The sequence below is a fragment of the Quercus lobata genome, chromosome 3, assembly GCF_001633185.2.
Source record: "Quercus lobata isolate SW786 chromosome 3, ValleyOak3.0 Primary Assembly, whole genome shotgun sequence".
NCBI lineage: Eukaryota > Viridiplantae > Streptophyta > Magnoliopsida > Fagales > Fagaceae > Quercus > Quercus lobata.
In genome coordinates this window covers 69,326,477-69,342,497 of record NC_044906.1, presented here as the reverse complement: position 1 = coordinate 69,342,497, position 16,021 = coordinate 69,326,477, and the positions used below count along the sequence as shown (strand labels likewise).

General features: G+C 32.1%; 1 protein-coding gene and 1 long non-coding RNA gene across 3 annotated transcripts; one reads left to right on the top strand and one right to left on the bottom strand.

The window, feature by feature from the left end:
- Window positions 1-4,644: 4,644 nt before the first annotated feature.
- Window positions 4,645-6,837, bottom strand: LOC115978769. The gene is made up of 3 exons (XR_004088862.1): window positions 6,777-6,837; window positions 5,871-5,933; window positions 4,645-4,696 (listed from the first exon to the last, which is right to left on the bottom strand). It is a non-coding gene; the product is annotated as an uncharacterized LOC115978769 (long non-coding RNA).
- A 3,442-nt stretch (window positions 6,838-10,279) lies between these two features.
- LOC115978764 (phosphate transporter PHO1 homolog 3-like) lies at window positions 10,280-15,210 on the top strand. 2 transcript variants are annotated; one of them, XM_031100617.1, is made up of 13 exons: window positions 10,280-10,892; window positions 11,473-11,827; window positions 11,925-11,973; window positions 12,220-12,291; window positions 12,446-12,575; window positions 12,759-12,798; window positions 13,048-13,306; window positions 13,400-13,504; window positions 13,603-13,647; window positions 13,916-14,065; window positions 14,367-14,645; window positions 14,876-15,012; window positions 15,099-15,210. In XM_031100617.1, the coding sequence occupies exons 1-13, from the start codon at window positions 10,307-10,309 to the stop codon at window positions 15,196-15,198; spliced, it is 2,307 nt and encodes a 768-aa protein (XP_030956477.1). In that variant the 5' UTR covers window positions 10,280-10,306; the 3' UTR covers window positions 15,199-15,210. The 2 variants fall into 2 exon arrangements, with proteins under 2 accessions (XP_030956477.1, XP_030956476.1); XM_031100616.1 differs by having other exon boundaries at window positions 12,678-12,798.
- The last annotated feature ends 811 nt before the right edge of the window (window positions 15,211-16,021 follow it).

Genomic DNA, 16,021 nt, shown 5'->3' with positions numbered 1-16,021 from the left:
AAACGTTGGAGTTTTCCCCGGGATAAGAAGATTCCTTGGATTACAATGATCAGCAATTCGCAAATGAGCAATGGCATCAGAATATGGTCTAGGACCAAAGACAGAAATCCTATCTGTGCTTCCCATGAAATGATAATTTTTCCATAAATTCTGAGCAACATTAATAATCTGGTTATTAAAATAATTTCTCCAACATTCTGCAAGACCAAAAGGATTATCAAAAGATAATTGAGAATTTCCTTCAAACCGTGGTCCTGGGTGAGTGTGACCATTAATGAGAATGAGATACTTTGAAGGCTAGACGTTCATCCAGTTATCTCTTTCCCATTGTGGCAACGTACTCCAACACCTAATGGAAGCAAAAGGACTGTTAAATTCTTTAACAGCATCCTAAATAATTTGTGGGAGTTGGCTGGCTTGATAATGGCTTGTTAATTTTATAGATCTGATAAAGCCATATTCAAACATTTGTGAAAGCCAGTTAGGGTCCCTGTCATCATCATCATCTAAATCATTAGCAACAATTGCACCATCATCATAATTTATCAAGAGGCCAGGAAATGGGTGTTTCTTTTCATATACTCTGAGAGTACTCCCAAAGTGTTCTTCCCAATCAAGCTGAATAAAGACATTATCACCTTCATCCAATTCATCAAGATCAGGAATAGTGGCTGTGACAAGCTTCTTAAATATATATATATATATATATATAATGCAGTATTGTAAATACAAACTAAGGGTCCGTTTAGATACAGCTGAAAACTGAAAAATATTGTAGTAAAATAATTTTTAAATGTGTGAATAGTACCGTGAGACCCATTTTTAATGAAAAATTTGCTGAAAATTGAGATTTGTTGGTTTCGTGAACAGTGCATGAGACCTACTGATGTGCTAAAAAGGGTTGAAAAGTCAAATATTACGACTACTGTTCATGAACAGTGCATAAACAGTAGAAGTAACAGTGAATTTGTCTCCCAAATGCGTGCCCAAAAAAAAAAAAAAAAAATGCCAGACGCAGACGCGCTGGCTTTTTCCGCCAAATCCAAATGTAACCTAAGTACTTTATAACTCACATGTGTACTTCAAATTAAAAAATATATACTTATTAAAATTTCAACAAACATTAGAAAAGATTAACAAAAAAACTTAAAGTAACTTGAACTTATTTTCTTCTTTTTCTTCTTCTTCTTTTTTTTTTCTTTTTTTTTTTTTGACAATGAAACTAATCTTTATCAACAAACATTTTATGAGGGAATTAAAAAAAAAAAAAAAAAAGAAGCCTTTATTGCTGTCTTCAATTTTTGAGATAACTGTTAGAATAACTATGTCTGCGTGTTCATTTTCTCTCCAAAAAAAATGTCTAAGTGTTCATCTTGTATATGCAAGTTGAAACTCTCATCTTTAATGGGATTGTAACTCTTAAATATAATTTTTTTTTTTAAAGATTTTTAGAAAAAAATAAAAAAGTACATATTTAAAATGTAACTAGTCGCTAACCCGTGCGATGCACGGGAATGCTACCAATTTTTAAAATTAAAAATAGATAAAAATTATATCCATAATAAAAGGATATGAAGTATCATTACTGTCCCGAAAGATAAGCATCAACTATAGTAGAAACATTAACTCGTATTATTCATTCCATCCATCACTTTTCTTTTCTTTCTTTTTTTATATTTTTTTTTTATTTTTTATGCAAAACTACTTACTCAAAACAATTAAACTAAATATATGAGATGGTTTTTTGTCCATATCATCCCTGGAGCTCAAGCTCCTAAAGTGATAAGAAATGTTAAAGAGGAGAACACATTAGTCCACATTTTAACTGTGAAGGAAAAAAAAAAAAGATCACTGGAACATTAAGATAAACCTCCAAATGATGTGACATTAGAATTGTAACAGCCATCAAGTAATAACAAAATATACATTATGGGTGTTCCTAGCCATTTTTCTCCTTCCAAATATCATTCCCATATTTCTAGATATAAAAAATGACACAAAAGGAGTGTATATAATGGAAAGAATAAGTTCACCTACCACATCCAAAGACACATAGTTGGCCATTAAATATTTTTATATTCAAACAAACAAACAAATAGGGTTAATTGTAGAAATCCATCATAAACAAAGGAATACTTTCACTTTGCACTCCAAAATATAAATAACTTTCCATTACCATCCCAATTGCACCTAAACTTGGAAATTGCACCCCATATTTTGAATGATGATTAAAATTAACGGTCACATGTAATTCACATGACAATAAAATAATTAATGATGATTCAGCTATGTCTAAACCTTCAATATATTTTAACATCATATCTTTTGATATTTCAAGTGATGTCAAAGGCAGGACTCTACCAGGAAATGATCCAACAGGAATTGCCAAAACCTCTATAGAGGCCAAGGGTACCATCAGTCTTCAATATATGTTCAAATACTAAAATTCCTAGCATGCGAGAAAGACCGGAACTTTGTAAAAAAACCTTTGAAGTAGAGTTGTATCCTCAAATAACTAAATAGAAGAGTTTAATTCCTCTCTGTTCCAATTTAAAACCAAATTGTGCATAAAAGCAAAAAAATTTCCTTTGTTCCAATATGTCTTCAGAATCAAAATCACAAATCCATTAAAACCAAACTGTGCATAGAAAATCTTAGAGATTGAAAGACAACTTTAAAGTGTTTTTTGTATCTTCTTCCCTTGTTGCTTCGTAGTAGTCCCTGAATATGTCCTTTTGTTTTTCTTGAGTATAGATGTTGGTGTGAGTTGCACATTGCTTTGAACATTAACTTTTTGAAATTTTGTACAATCACCATCTTCTTCAGTTGATAAGTTGATGCTACATTCATTTGAAGTATCACTAATGTAAGCCTGGCAAAAGAACAGGTTGAGGAATGTATTACAACATATACATCTTAAATATCATATTTGTAATTTTGCTATATTAAAGAATATATACTTCTATGGAACAACAAACTCTTGTTCCACTTGTTGATGATAAGAGAGAGAATCAGATCAAACATGTATATGTATTTTTGCTTACTTTGAGATTGAATTTCAAGACTGAAACTTAAAATCCAGAATATCAACAACAAAAGCACACAAAAACCTCTCTATCTAACCAATCAGAAAACTCTACAGAAAAGTACCAAATTTAATATGATATTACCAACTTTGCTTTGAAAGAGATCACAAAGACATCACAATAAAGAATGAGATGGAATATACTCATTCAGTACTACCATGCTTCCAATTAGCTAGTCTTCTTTTCCACTCTCCCAACCACAAAATTCAATGCTAACTTTGCATTGAGAGGAACTAATAATAATAATAATAAAGCAAACAATAAAAATGAAACTATTCATCCTTTTCATCTAATATGTAACTTGAGATGGTCTCAAGCACTTTTTGCGCATAGATTCTTTAAATTGTATATCAAATTAGAAGGAAGAAATTACATGTAAAAGCTAATTCAATGGAGAGATCTATCACACACAGTGATCAATAGTTTAAAAACAAAAGCCTTGTAATGTATCTGCCGTATAGTGTAATCATAGAAATATGTGCTTATCTAAGAATATTTCCATAACATACCCTTACCCTTATTTGAATTTCAAGAGGAGTGTGATCTTTTTGCCACTCAATTATTCAACTACATAAAAAACGATAATCATAATAGCAAAACTGGTCACTGTATTAAAATCCTATTTTCAGCTTCAAACCACCTTGCATCCCTAGTCCATCTCTCATTTCTAACAAATTTTTTTAGCATAGTCCAATTCAAAATGTTTTTCTTCTTCTATTCCTTTTATTTTATAAGAACTCCAATTTTCACTACAGCCCAATTAAACTGTAATTAACTTAGGGATCATATGTTGACCACAAAATTGGTTCTACAAATACAAAATTTGTATTTAAAGCAATTCAAGTTAAATGAAACTGTCAAGATTAACACAGTAAGAGTCCAGAGCTATTAAAGACGCAATTTAAAATACCTGATCTAATTCAGATAATAAGGAAGTTAAAGCATGAAGCTGGTGGTTTATAATCTATACAAAATTATAATAAACCAAGTGGGCTTGGCAAATCTCTCACACTTGGGGAATAAACTAAAAGCAAAGCATTCACAAAATTTTAATTCATAAGTATAACTATATTGCAAAAACATATATTACAAATTAACAGTTCTATGTTATAGTGGGCCTTGGCAAATCTTGCATAGAAAGCAGACTCCATGCTTGGGGAATAAACTAAAAGCAAAGCATTCACAAAATTTTAATTCATAAGTATAACTATATTGCAAAAACATATATTACAAATTAACAGTTCTATGTTATAGAAAGGGGAAAAAAATTGAAGAAAAATATAGCATTCACATACTAACTTTAGAATTTAAAAAAAAAAAAAAACATAAAAACATGATTATTTGATAAAATACAAATTGTACATAGAAGCAATTAAAACAATGGAAATCTTGAGATGAAACAATTAAACCAAACATAAAACCAAGTTTGAGATAACCAAGAAACTTAAATATGCAACCATATTCCAATTTCAAATTCTTTCTAGAAACATATTACCAATAAATATGCAATAAACAGTACAAAATAAAGGAAAGACTGGTAAATTCATGACTGTTCTCATCTTGATGTTGTATTACCAAATAACCCAGATAACAAAATGCCAAATCCCTGCCTGCAAAATAGTAAAAATCCAATTTTCAACCGACGTTCAAGAAACATTAATAGAAGAGAAATAGTTCAGTGCAGAAAGTTTGAAATAGTGCAGTGTAATGCAGATTTTAATGAAATAGTCCAGTGTAGATTTTTGTGAAACAGTACAGTTCAGAGCAGATTTTAGTTGTAAATAGGTAACCCAAAATCAGTGTAAAACATGAAATACCAAGAATTAGTTGTAATAGAAGAGACCATATGCAACCCAAAATCAGTGTCATTGTCAGTGTCATTGTCAACATGGGTTTTTGGGTTTTAGTTGTAATAGAAGAGACCATATGCAACCAAAAATCAATGTCATTGTCAGTGTCATTGTCAACATGGGTTTTTGGGTTTTAGTTGTAATAGAAGAGACCATATGCAACCCAAAATCAGTGTCATTGCCAACATGAATTACCAAGAATTAAAAAACTCGCCAAAAAATTAAGATTATCTAAATAGGTAGCCTATTGATATAAATCGTGCTCTTAATTGCATATGGTCTCCCAATCAATTTAAACACTCTTCTACAATCTCCAAAAACTTGGGTCACATGGCCTACAAAAAATCTACCCCATTCAATTTTCTCACCCCTAATATCTTATTCTTTATTAGAGAGAAGTGTTTTAGTAAGAGGTAATTACCATAAAGTAATCAAACTAAAAAGAATTTGCAACCTCAATCCATGTTTAAAAATCCAAACTAAAAGAAACCTAAGAAATCCAAACTATTCTAAGTCTGAACTTAAAACAGTCAAAACATAAACCATGAAGCTGTATTTTTTCTGCAAAAAAACATTCATAGCTTTTCGATTTGATGTAAGGAACCTAAAATGAAATAAATCGAGATCCTCCATTTATAAATTGCTTTTTGAGCTACTGTGCACTACATTAAATGGATCAAGATTCTCCATTTGCAAAACTAATATAACTGATTTACTGATATATGCCAGATGTGTTTCCGCTTATGTTCACTTACTTTTCTAACCAATGAATATTCATAATTGGGAGAAACCCAACATCAGAATCAGTACAGAGAAATTATAATCAACATTAACATTCAAACTCTCTCATGTTCCTTCAATCAAACTATAAAAAATAGAATATTGATTTAAAACAGCAACCATATATTTGATGTGTGTTTAGAAGAGAGCATACCCAAACAACCTTCAAGGATCCTTTGTTGTTTCTTGAAATAATCAGCTACCCAGTTTCCTTTTCCTACAATTAAATGCATAAGATGAATGAATGCATCAAAAATCATCAAATTTTGATTTTTTTACTTTCCAAAAGAGCTTAACATCAACTATGTCAAAGAATAAGAAATTGTTCAATGATATTAAACTCTGTCCCATAAAAGAAGATTTAAAACAGCAACCATATATTTGCTGTGCATTTAGAAGAAATTTAGCAATTTAGCATATACATATACTACCCTATTACTTGGATTACACACATGTAAGAAATTTCAATAAAGATCCCAAGACAAAGGAACGAAATTGATAGTCTGTATAGGAATGAGTTTGCGGTTTAATTAAAATCACATGTTAAAGCTCATCTAATCTAATCACCAGCAAACCCTTGGATTTTTACTCAAGTAGTTATTTACCCGATAAAGATTGAATTAAACCAAAAAATATTTGAAGCCGCATCAGACTAAATTTATTGCATATTTGCATAGTTTATATTGGTAAAGACAACAACCCAAACTATCCAAACCCCAATTTTGGTTCAAAACCTAAAATAAATTTTCCACCTTAAATCGCCAGAACCTAAAAAATAAAAAAAAAAATAAAACATTTTAATGCCGGCAAACCAAAGGCCAACCATTCAGCCACAGCAACCCAAAACGCCAAAGCAGATCACCCAAAACCACAAAAAAAATCCATGAACAATTGAAGTGGAGAGAGAACAGTATATAGGAAGTAATAACTGGGCAGATAGATTTTCAATTGAAGAGCAAATCAGAATTTTTACCTCAACAAATATGGTTAAAAAATTCAAATACCCAAACCAAACAAAACCCTAACTCATACACAGAGACATAAATTTACAGAGTTATACCTCTTCGGTAGATATATGTTGGTTTGTGGGAATGGTGGGTATGGTAGGTTTTGATTATTTGGATGCTCTGTCGTGGGTCTGAGGAAGGAGATCTCTGCGGTGGTTGGTGGTCTGCATTTTGGAGTAAGGAGAAGTGGTCTTTGCCGTGGGTCTGAGGAAGGAAATCTCTGTTTTGAGGAAGGAGATCTCTGTTGGTTTGTGGGTATGTTGTCTTTGCCGTGGGTCTGAACTTTGGGTGAGCTGGTAGAGGAGGAGCTTTAGGTTGAGGGAGCTGGTAGAAGGAAATTTTGGAGAAAGAGAAGGCAGAGTATATAACGGGTTAGGGTTTTAGAAAAGCTATTGCGTTAATGTTTATGTTTTTTTTTTTTTTTTTTTTTAAGTTTTAGAAAAGTTTTATTTTTTTGGCTTATGTTTTTTTTTTTTTAAATATTGTGCTGACGTGAAAAATTGTGGAAGCTTCAAAAACTTCGGTTTTATATATAGATATATAGATTATATATAATAACTTTAATTGGGATGAGGTTATATATATAAATTTTATGGCCAAAATGACCCATTAGCATTAATTTTTGAAATATTTAGTAACAGAGCACTGTTTCGGAAATAATTAGGGAAATACCACTTTTTCGGGCCCTATAGCGGCGTTTTCTTGCAAAATTTTTTTACAAGTCCCATAACAGGTTCAAGGGGCCCTATAGTGGCGTTTTTAAGACCTATAGTGACGTTTTTGGGCCCTATAGCGGCGTTTTCCTGCAAAATTTTTTTATAAGTCCCATAACAGGTTCAAGGGGCCCTATAGTGGCGTTTTTAAGCCCTACAGTGACGTTTTTGGGCCCTATAGCGGCGTTTTCCTGCAAAATTTTTTTATAAGTCCCCATAACAGGTTCAAGGGGCCCTATAGTGGCGTTTTTTAAGTCCTATAGTGACGTTTTCGGGCCCTATAGCGGCGTTTTCGGAAAAAGTGGTATTTCCCTAATTATTTCCGAAACAGTGCTCTGTTGCTAAATATTTCAAAAATTAATGCTAATGGGCCATTTTGGCCTAAATTTTATTTAGTAAAATTTTAAAATTTTGGAGGTCACTATGGCCTATGGCCCAAACGTGGGTGAAATTCCCAATGATCATACCATCCTTATCTAAGACAAAACAAAATATATTCATATAGTACTTGTGCTTTGCTTAAGATATTATAGAGGAAAAAAAAAAAAAAAATGAACGATGATATATGGCCTCACGTGTAACAAATTGGAGTGTTTTGCATTGTGACGTGTGAGTGAGTCAGGATAAGCTATCAGGTGACTTGTCCCTTCCGAAAATTCATAGCCCCATCATAGGGAGCAACAAACAACAATTCAACGAGACAGAAAGGAAAAGAAAAGTTCGAAAGAAAAGAAAGCCGCCCGTGGAGGCTACGCAAAGACCCAGAAAAGTGCAATAATAATATCTTAATTCTTAACCATTCAACGTTGCTGCGCCTTTCGAGTTTTGTCGCTTGGAGGAAATGTAGCCACCCATACCATGAGTTTATGACCAACCAACCTAGCTCGCAGCTTCCTTATTCTAGGATAATTCCTACTTTCCATAGGCCTCGGCTCTATTTTTTAGTAAGCGACGGAAAGAACACTTGTTATCTTATAAAATAAATAAAAAAACCACTTTTTTTTTGAGAAGGAAAAAACCACTTGTTATAATGAAAGATATTTGAGCCACCCTAAAAAAAAAAGCTATAAAAAAAAAAACACTTATTGTTTTCTTCTTTAAAAAAAAACAGTAGAGCTGATTAAATTCTTTCTTAACAGATGCGCCAATGCACCCAAAAGTTTAAATTTTATAATATAGAAATTAATGTACCAATGAATGTAAATTGATGGATAAATAATATTGAATTGTTAGTTTATTTGTGATTGGTGATACATTAGTTTGCAAACTATAATATATAATAAAATATATAGTATATCTAACACCACTACTATCTCAAAATTATTTTTTCTACCAAGGACATTTCAAAATTTTCTGTAACGCAAAATGGAAACAAAGAGAATCAAACTTGTCAAAGATATGACCCTTTCTACCAATCTCCAGTTGATTTAAAAATGAAGCATTATATTAACGAGAGAAACAAAAGTTCAAATATCTGATTATTTGAGAGTTTTGGATAAAGGTTATTTACGAAGATTAATAGATTATTATACTTTTTGGAGGTTTTTTTTTTTTTTTTTGGTCTAATCTCTTCCCTCTAATTTTTTTTTAAAATAAAATAAAATCATCTCTAAGAAACTAAAATTTTATTAAAATAGAAATCAATCCGTACTCCTGGTTTACTATAATAAATGGAAAAAAAAATAATTAAAAAAATTCAGTGCACTAGTTACACTAAATAATTTCACATGTCCAAAAATCTTTTTTTCCCCTTAATTAGAAAATTAAATTCTTCTTCCTCTTTGTCAGGCCAAAAGAGAGAGAGAGAAAAAGAAAAAAGAAAATACAAGCATTGGATATTGAGGTAATGAGGTCTTTAGATCCAAGGATGACATAGGTACATACGAATTTGCTTGATTTACTACTTTTTAAAAAAAAAAAAATTATTATAATTGCTTGATTGACTACTTTCTAGGGCATTGTTTGCAAAGTTGAACTTTAGGAGCATTCAAATTTTGAAAATATTCACCTGCCTAAAGTGATATTATGTAAAAATTTCCAAGCTAAAAATAATTAGTTTGAATATTCAGTGGACAATGGGGTTAATTTTCTGTTTCAAAGTTCATAATGATGTAAAAGACAGGAAAAATAAATTAGTATTTATTGGACGTTGGAAACTTTGCAAAGAATGGTCAAAGAACATGCCTGGCAACTCTGACAGGGGAGAAAAACAAGTCTAAAAAGTTAGGTGGCTTTGAAAATGAACGTAAAATTTACTGGAAATATATGGAAAAATATCCCTGTCAAGTGTCAAAATTAATCATTCTTCATTTTCTCCAATGTTCACATTTTCAACAGTGGCTGCTATCCTATTTTCTATACCTAGAAATGACATTTTTACTCTAGAAAAAAACCTTTTGTACCGCAAACAAATTAAATTTATAATTTTACTGTAATTTTTTTATGTAACTGATTATGAGTAATGGTAAAAAAAGGGTAATAAATTTATATAAAAATGACAAATAACTGATTACAATTTATGTTTTATATAAAAATTGAGACAAAAATTAGGAATTTATGCGTTAGCAGGGGTAACTTTTTTTTTTTTTTTTAATAATTTTTTTTATACATTAAAGCCCACATATACATGTACGGATGTACCTCTCTCCTACATGAAGAAATAGACCTACTCAACACGTATAAACTACCTGTTCATTTGAATTTTCCTTATGAATCTTCCACGAACAAAACATGAGCTGATACATAAAGGTGATATATTAGAAGGAGCACTTAATATATCTCATAAAGGTGATATATTACACTCATTTACTATAGCAATTAGCTCACTATATATTTCTTCATTTTGTGCTGCAACAAAAGACACAAAAACCATGAAATTTGGGAAGGAATTCACAGCACAAACGGTGCCTGAATGGCAAGAAGCATACATGGATTACAATCAACTTAAATCCCTTTTGAAAGAAATCCAACGCTTCAAGCAAAGAACCAAGCCACCAGCAACCCCAGCTGGCCTTAAACGAAAGCTCACACTTTATAGAGCTTTTAGTGGCTTAACACAAAGATACAACCACCCCACAAGCCCATCATCAGCTTCTGATGACATTGAAAGCCAAGCCATTCTTGTCAATTCTGTGAACCATGGTGGCTCACAAAGTTATCAAACGACGTTTCTCATGTCCTCCGATGAAGGTGGTGAATATGAATTGGTTTACTTTAGGAGACTTGACGATGAATTCAATAAAGTGAACAAGTTTTACAAGGCTAAAGTGGAGGAGGTGATGAAGGAAGCAGCTATGTTGAACAAACAAATGGATGCTTTGATTGCTTTTAGGATCAAAGTGGAAAATCCTCAAGGGTGGTTTGATAGGTCTGTGGAGATGACTCGTCTTGCTTCTGATGTTGCTGCTTCAGCAGCTGCATTGGCTGCTTCTACACCAAAAGGAGCCAGAGCAAGTAGTAAGTTTTTTTTTTTTTGAATGTTTATATTCATAATTTTTTTTGGAAGCCTTTTCATACTGTTGTCAACTGCTAGTGTTATACTTGTTGAAAAATGTTAAAATTATTACCAATATTACTGTAAAAAGCTTACAAATTAAATTAACAATGGACTTCATTGGTGCCCAAATCATTAACACAAAATAAATTTCTAAATTTCTTTTATTTATTTATTTTGTATTAAAAAAATGATGCATCACCAAGAGCCTTGTAGCTTCGTAGCACTTTTCTTTATGAGGAGAACAGGTTTGAATCTCTCTTTTTCATTATTGTAATTATCGAATTATAAAAAAAAGTATATTAGAAAATCAATTTATACGGTTTATGTAATAGAAGTTGTAGCAACTGTAATATCACTTTGGGACAGTGTTTTTGGTTAGGTATGCAACGTGTGTGAACTTATTTTACTAAAATAGTGGCTTGTTATGACCATGCTTCACTAGTTTCATATTCATAACATGTCCAAAAATATCAAAGCGTTTGCAAAATGATATCAATTAGTAGAACTCTGCAATAACTAAATCAAATGCCCCATGATCAGGAAGGGTTCCCATGTCCATGGATGTGATTGAAGAGGGTCCAAGCAGCCATGGACCATCATCAGATGAATCAAGTGATGACAAAGATGACAAAGAGAATGAAATTGTCAACCAAATGGTTCATGAACAGAGGCTAAAGAACATGAAGAGAACTAGACCAGCTCCTCTTGAAATACTTAGTCATGTGAAAATGAACAACACTCAAGAGACTCCTCGTTCAACCATTAAGGGCTTACTCAAACACCCTCTACAGACCGAGCTAAATTTTACCAGAGAAAATTTGAGGAAAGTTGAAGATCAACTTAAGCGAGCTTTTGTTGAATTTTATCAAAAGCTTAGGCTTCTAAAGAACTATAGGTACTATAAGGTAGTTTATTATTAAATTTGGTTGGATTGATTTGCTTGTCTTTCTTTCAAGTGAATGCAATAAATCAATTTGCTTTGAATGATACAGCTTCTTGAATATTCTGGCATTTTCAAAGATCATGAAGAAATATGATAAGGTATTTCCCCTCCCCAAAAAAAAAAAAATTGTATATAGCGTGCATTTGGATGAGAATGAGAACTTTGTTGATTTTGTTTATTGTTGAAAAGTTGGTTCAAGTATAATTGTATTTAGAAAAAAAACTTTACGTAAACAAATATGTTTAGATACTAAAAAAAAAAAACTGCTAGCAAACAAACGCTGCTCTTATTCCCAGGGTTTGGACATTGATTTTGGTTCTTATGTTTTGAGCTTAACATTGCAGATCACTACAAGGAATGCATCAAAATCTTACGTGAAAATGGTGGATAACTCCTCCCTTGGCAGCTCTGATGAGGTAAAATTTCTCAGTTCAATAGCAAAATGCAAGAAAGAAAGGGGGGACCATATCATTCATTCTCAAAACTACTTAACCTTTAGGCTCTAGTTACAAAAGGGTTGCTAATGTCAAGTGCTTTCCTTCTAATCTGGTATTCCATTTGCCATTTCAGATTACCAAACTTATGGAAAGGGTTGAAGCTACATTCATCAAACATTTCTCTAATTCTAACCGCACCAAAGGCATGAAAATCTTAAGACCCAAGGCAATGAGGGAAAGACATAGGACAACATTTTCCACTGGTAAGATTTTTTATTGGGATGAATTAAACTTCTTAACAATGAATTGGGACCAATTTTGATATCAATTTCTTTCTCTTGAATTTGGTCTTGTAAAAACTTCAGGTTTTTTTGCTGGCTGCACAGTAGCTTTGATTTTAGCCCTTATTTTAATTATTCGTGCACGCAACATCATGGATAAGCCAGAGGCAACAAAGTACATGGAAAACATGTTTCCCCTTTACAGGTATATTTCTTCTTAAATTGAATTTCTAGGATTTTCTCCTCTAATACCATGATAAAGTATCATTTGTCCGAAAGCTTTAACAAATAGAAAGTGATGAATTTAATCATTATTCTAACTTAACAAAACAAAAAAGACATTTTAGTATTAAGTCGTTCTAGCTAAATAAAAATAGATTCAAATGAACATGGCTTCCATTCCCAACAATAAGGATCTATAACTCTTATGTTTCACATGTTGAACTCCTTGCAGCTTGTTTGGCCTTATAGTTCTACACATGATTATGTATGCTGCCAATATATTCTTCTGGAGGCGATACCGGGTCAATTATTCCTTCATATTTGGATTCAAGCAAGGAACTGAGTTGGGGTATCGAGAAATTCTCCTCCTTAGTTTTGGTCTTGCAGTGTTAGCACTAGCCAGTGTGCTCTTAAACCTTGACATGGAGATGGATCCAAATACAAAAGATTATGGAACATACACCGAACTTCTGCCTCTGAACTTGGTTTTTGTAAGAATTATCAAACTTAATTGATGATTTCCTCATTTAACCTCTGAATATATAGGCAGAACCTAATCCTGTGATTCCTCTCTTTTTCTGCAGCTTGTACTCATCATATTATTCTGCCCATTTAACATCATGTATCGTTCAAGTCGTTTCTTCTTCCTTACATGTCTCTTTCACTGTATTCTTGCTCCTTTGTACAAGGTATATATTGGTCAAGAAAAAGTAATTCATAAGATTAGTAAGTTGAACTGGGGTGGTTTGTATGAAGTATGAACATTGTGAATTTCTTTCTACTGCAGGTGACGCTCCCAGATTTCTTCTTGGCTGACCAGCTCACTAGCCAGGTTGGTAAATTGTTGCATGCTGTTTATCAATTACCTAAGAATAAAGAGAAAATAATAATCCTTATAAACTGATATGTTAACTTTTGAAAAAAAGAAAAAGAAAATAATAATAATAAAGAAATTGATATACAATGTTATTAATTTAGCACCAATCACATTCATTGTTCATCAGTTTGGAAACCATTTTTAGTAAAAAATTTAACAGCTTTACTCATCTCTTGTCTATCCAGAAGTCTATGATATTGATCATTTTATTCTTCTTTTGCAGGTGCAAGCCTTGAGAAGTTTTGAGTTCTACATTTGCTACTATGGTTGGGGTGACTTCAAGCACAGACATCACACCTGTGGAAGAAGCAATGTATACAAAACTTTCTTTTTCATTGTTGCTGTAATTCCCTACTGGTCTCGACTCCATCAGGTACGAACCTTAACATTTCTTCTTCTTATAAGTTTAGGGACAAAAAAATTCACAACTATAATGGTATCATATTGGAATTGGCGTAGGTAAAAGTGGTTTCATTGGTAAAGTAATGTAAAAGTGATGTTACACCAATTATAACTTAACATCTAAGAAAGTTGTGAAAAATTTTATGAAAGCTTTTTGTGTGCATACTTAATTTCCTTTTGTTTTCCCACATGCTCTTCTTCATCTGCTGCCACAAATTAAATGATAATTGCTTGATGGACATTCTTAATTTTCTTTCATTTTTTTTTTTCAGTGCCTCAGGCGCCTGTATGAAGAGAGAGATCCTATGCAAGGATATAATGGCATAAAATATTTTCTGACTATTGTGGCTGTTATCCTGAGGACTGCTTATAGTCTTAACAACGGAATGGGTTGGAAAACATTAGCCTGGATTTTCTCAGCCATTGCAGCAATTGTTTCTACATACTGGGACCTTGTTATAGATTGGGGGCTTCTTCAACGTCGATCTAAGAACCGCTGGTTGAGAGACAAGCTATTAGTCCCTCACAAAAGTTTATATTTTGGAGCAATGGTAAGAGAAAAAATAACTGCAGCATCTACATGGCTTTTGATAGATGTTATTTGTTTTAAAAACTTAAAATAAACACAAAATATGCTCAAAGATATATGTTAATCATTAACTATCTCAACCCCATCTGTCTCGTGTCTGTGTCAGTGTCCATGACTCCATGTGCAAGCTTCTTAGCTTTTATCAACATCTAACACAGTAACACTACTAATTTTAACTTCTTGACCATGCAGGTGTTGAATGTGTTGCTAAGGTTTGCATGGATGCAGACTGTATTGGGTTTGGAAGTGTTTTTCTTACATAAAAATTCCTTAACAGCCATTGTAGCTAGCCTAGAGATCATTCGTCGTGGCATATGGAATTTCTTCAGGTAACAAATATTTTAATAAGTTTTTTTGGTACAAAAACTTCTTCATTTATTGTGATAATCCAAAATTTTAATGCATAATTGATCAGATTGGAGAATGAACATTTGAACAATGTTGGCAAGTACCGAGCTTTCAAGTCTGTGCCACTTCCCTTCAACTATGATGAAGATGATGATAAAGATGAATAGGCTGTTTCAACATTGTACATAAGTAAATATATATATATATATATATATATATATGACTAAGGAAAACGAGGAAAGTTCAAATTATTCTAGAAACTGTAGCGGATATTTTTTTTTTTTTTTTTTTTCTAGGGAGATGCTGAGAATTGAGATGAAAGTGCATTAATTTTTTTGCGAAGGCAGTCCATGACCATGACAGTCACACATGATGTATTTACGTTGATAAGTTCAATTTTTATGTTTTTTTTTCCTAAATAATATTAGATTTTAATCTTATATTACAAGAACCCATAATCCTTGGAATTTACCTGACCTCATAAAATAAATTGTAACAAAAATTTTGCTTTTTTTACTAAGGTTGTTCTACATTATTATCAATGTATTCCCCCCTTCACATACTATGACACAAGCAGACAACACCGAACCTAGTCAGGTAAAAAGGTGAAACTATACCACGTGTAATCTTTAATGAGTTATAAACAGGTTCGGTTATGCTGTGTATTTTTTTCACATGATATATATATATATATATATATATATATATATATATATATAGAAAAACATGTATTTGCTACTTAGTAAGCAAATTATGATGCATGCACTTTTCTGTTAAAATTTATGAAACCTCATTCTTGAATTTTGTGTTATTATCGAATTCTATGAGAGTTAAAACAATAGGCCAAAAAGTTGTTTATTTTTCGTTCCAATTTTGTTGACATTGATTCATGGATATCCCTTATCTAGATGAGTATGAGCCATGATGAAATATTAGTTTGATATTCATCTCCAAAGTATTTCATCGTCATATCAATAGATACAAGCCTGG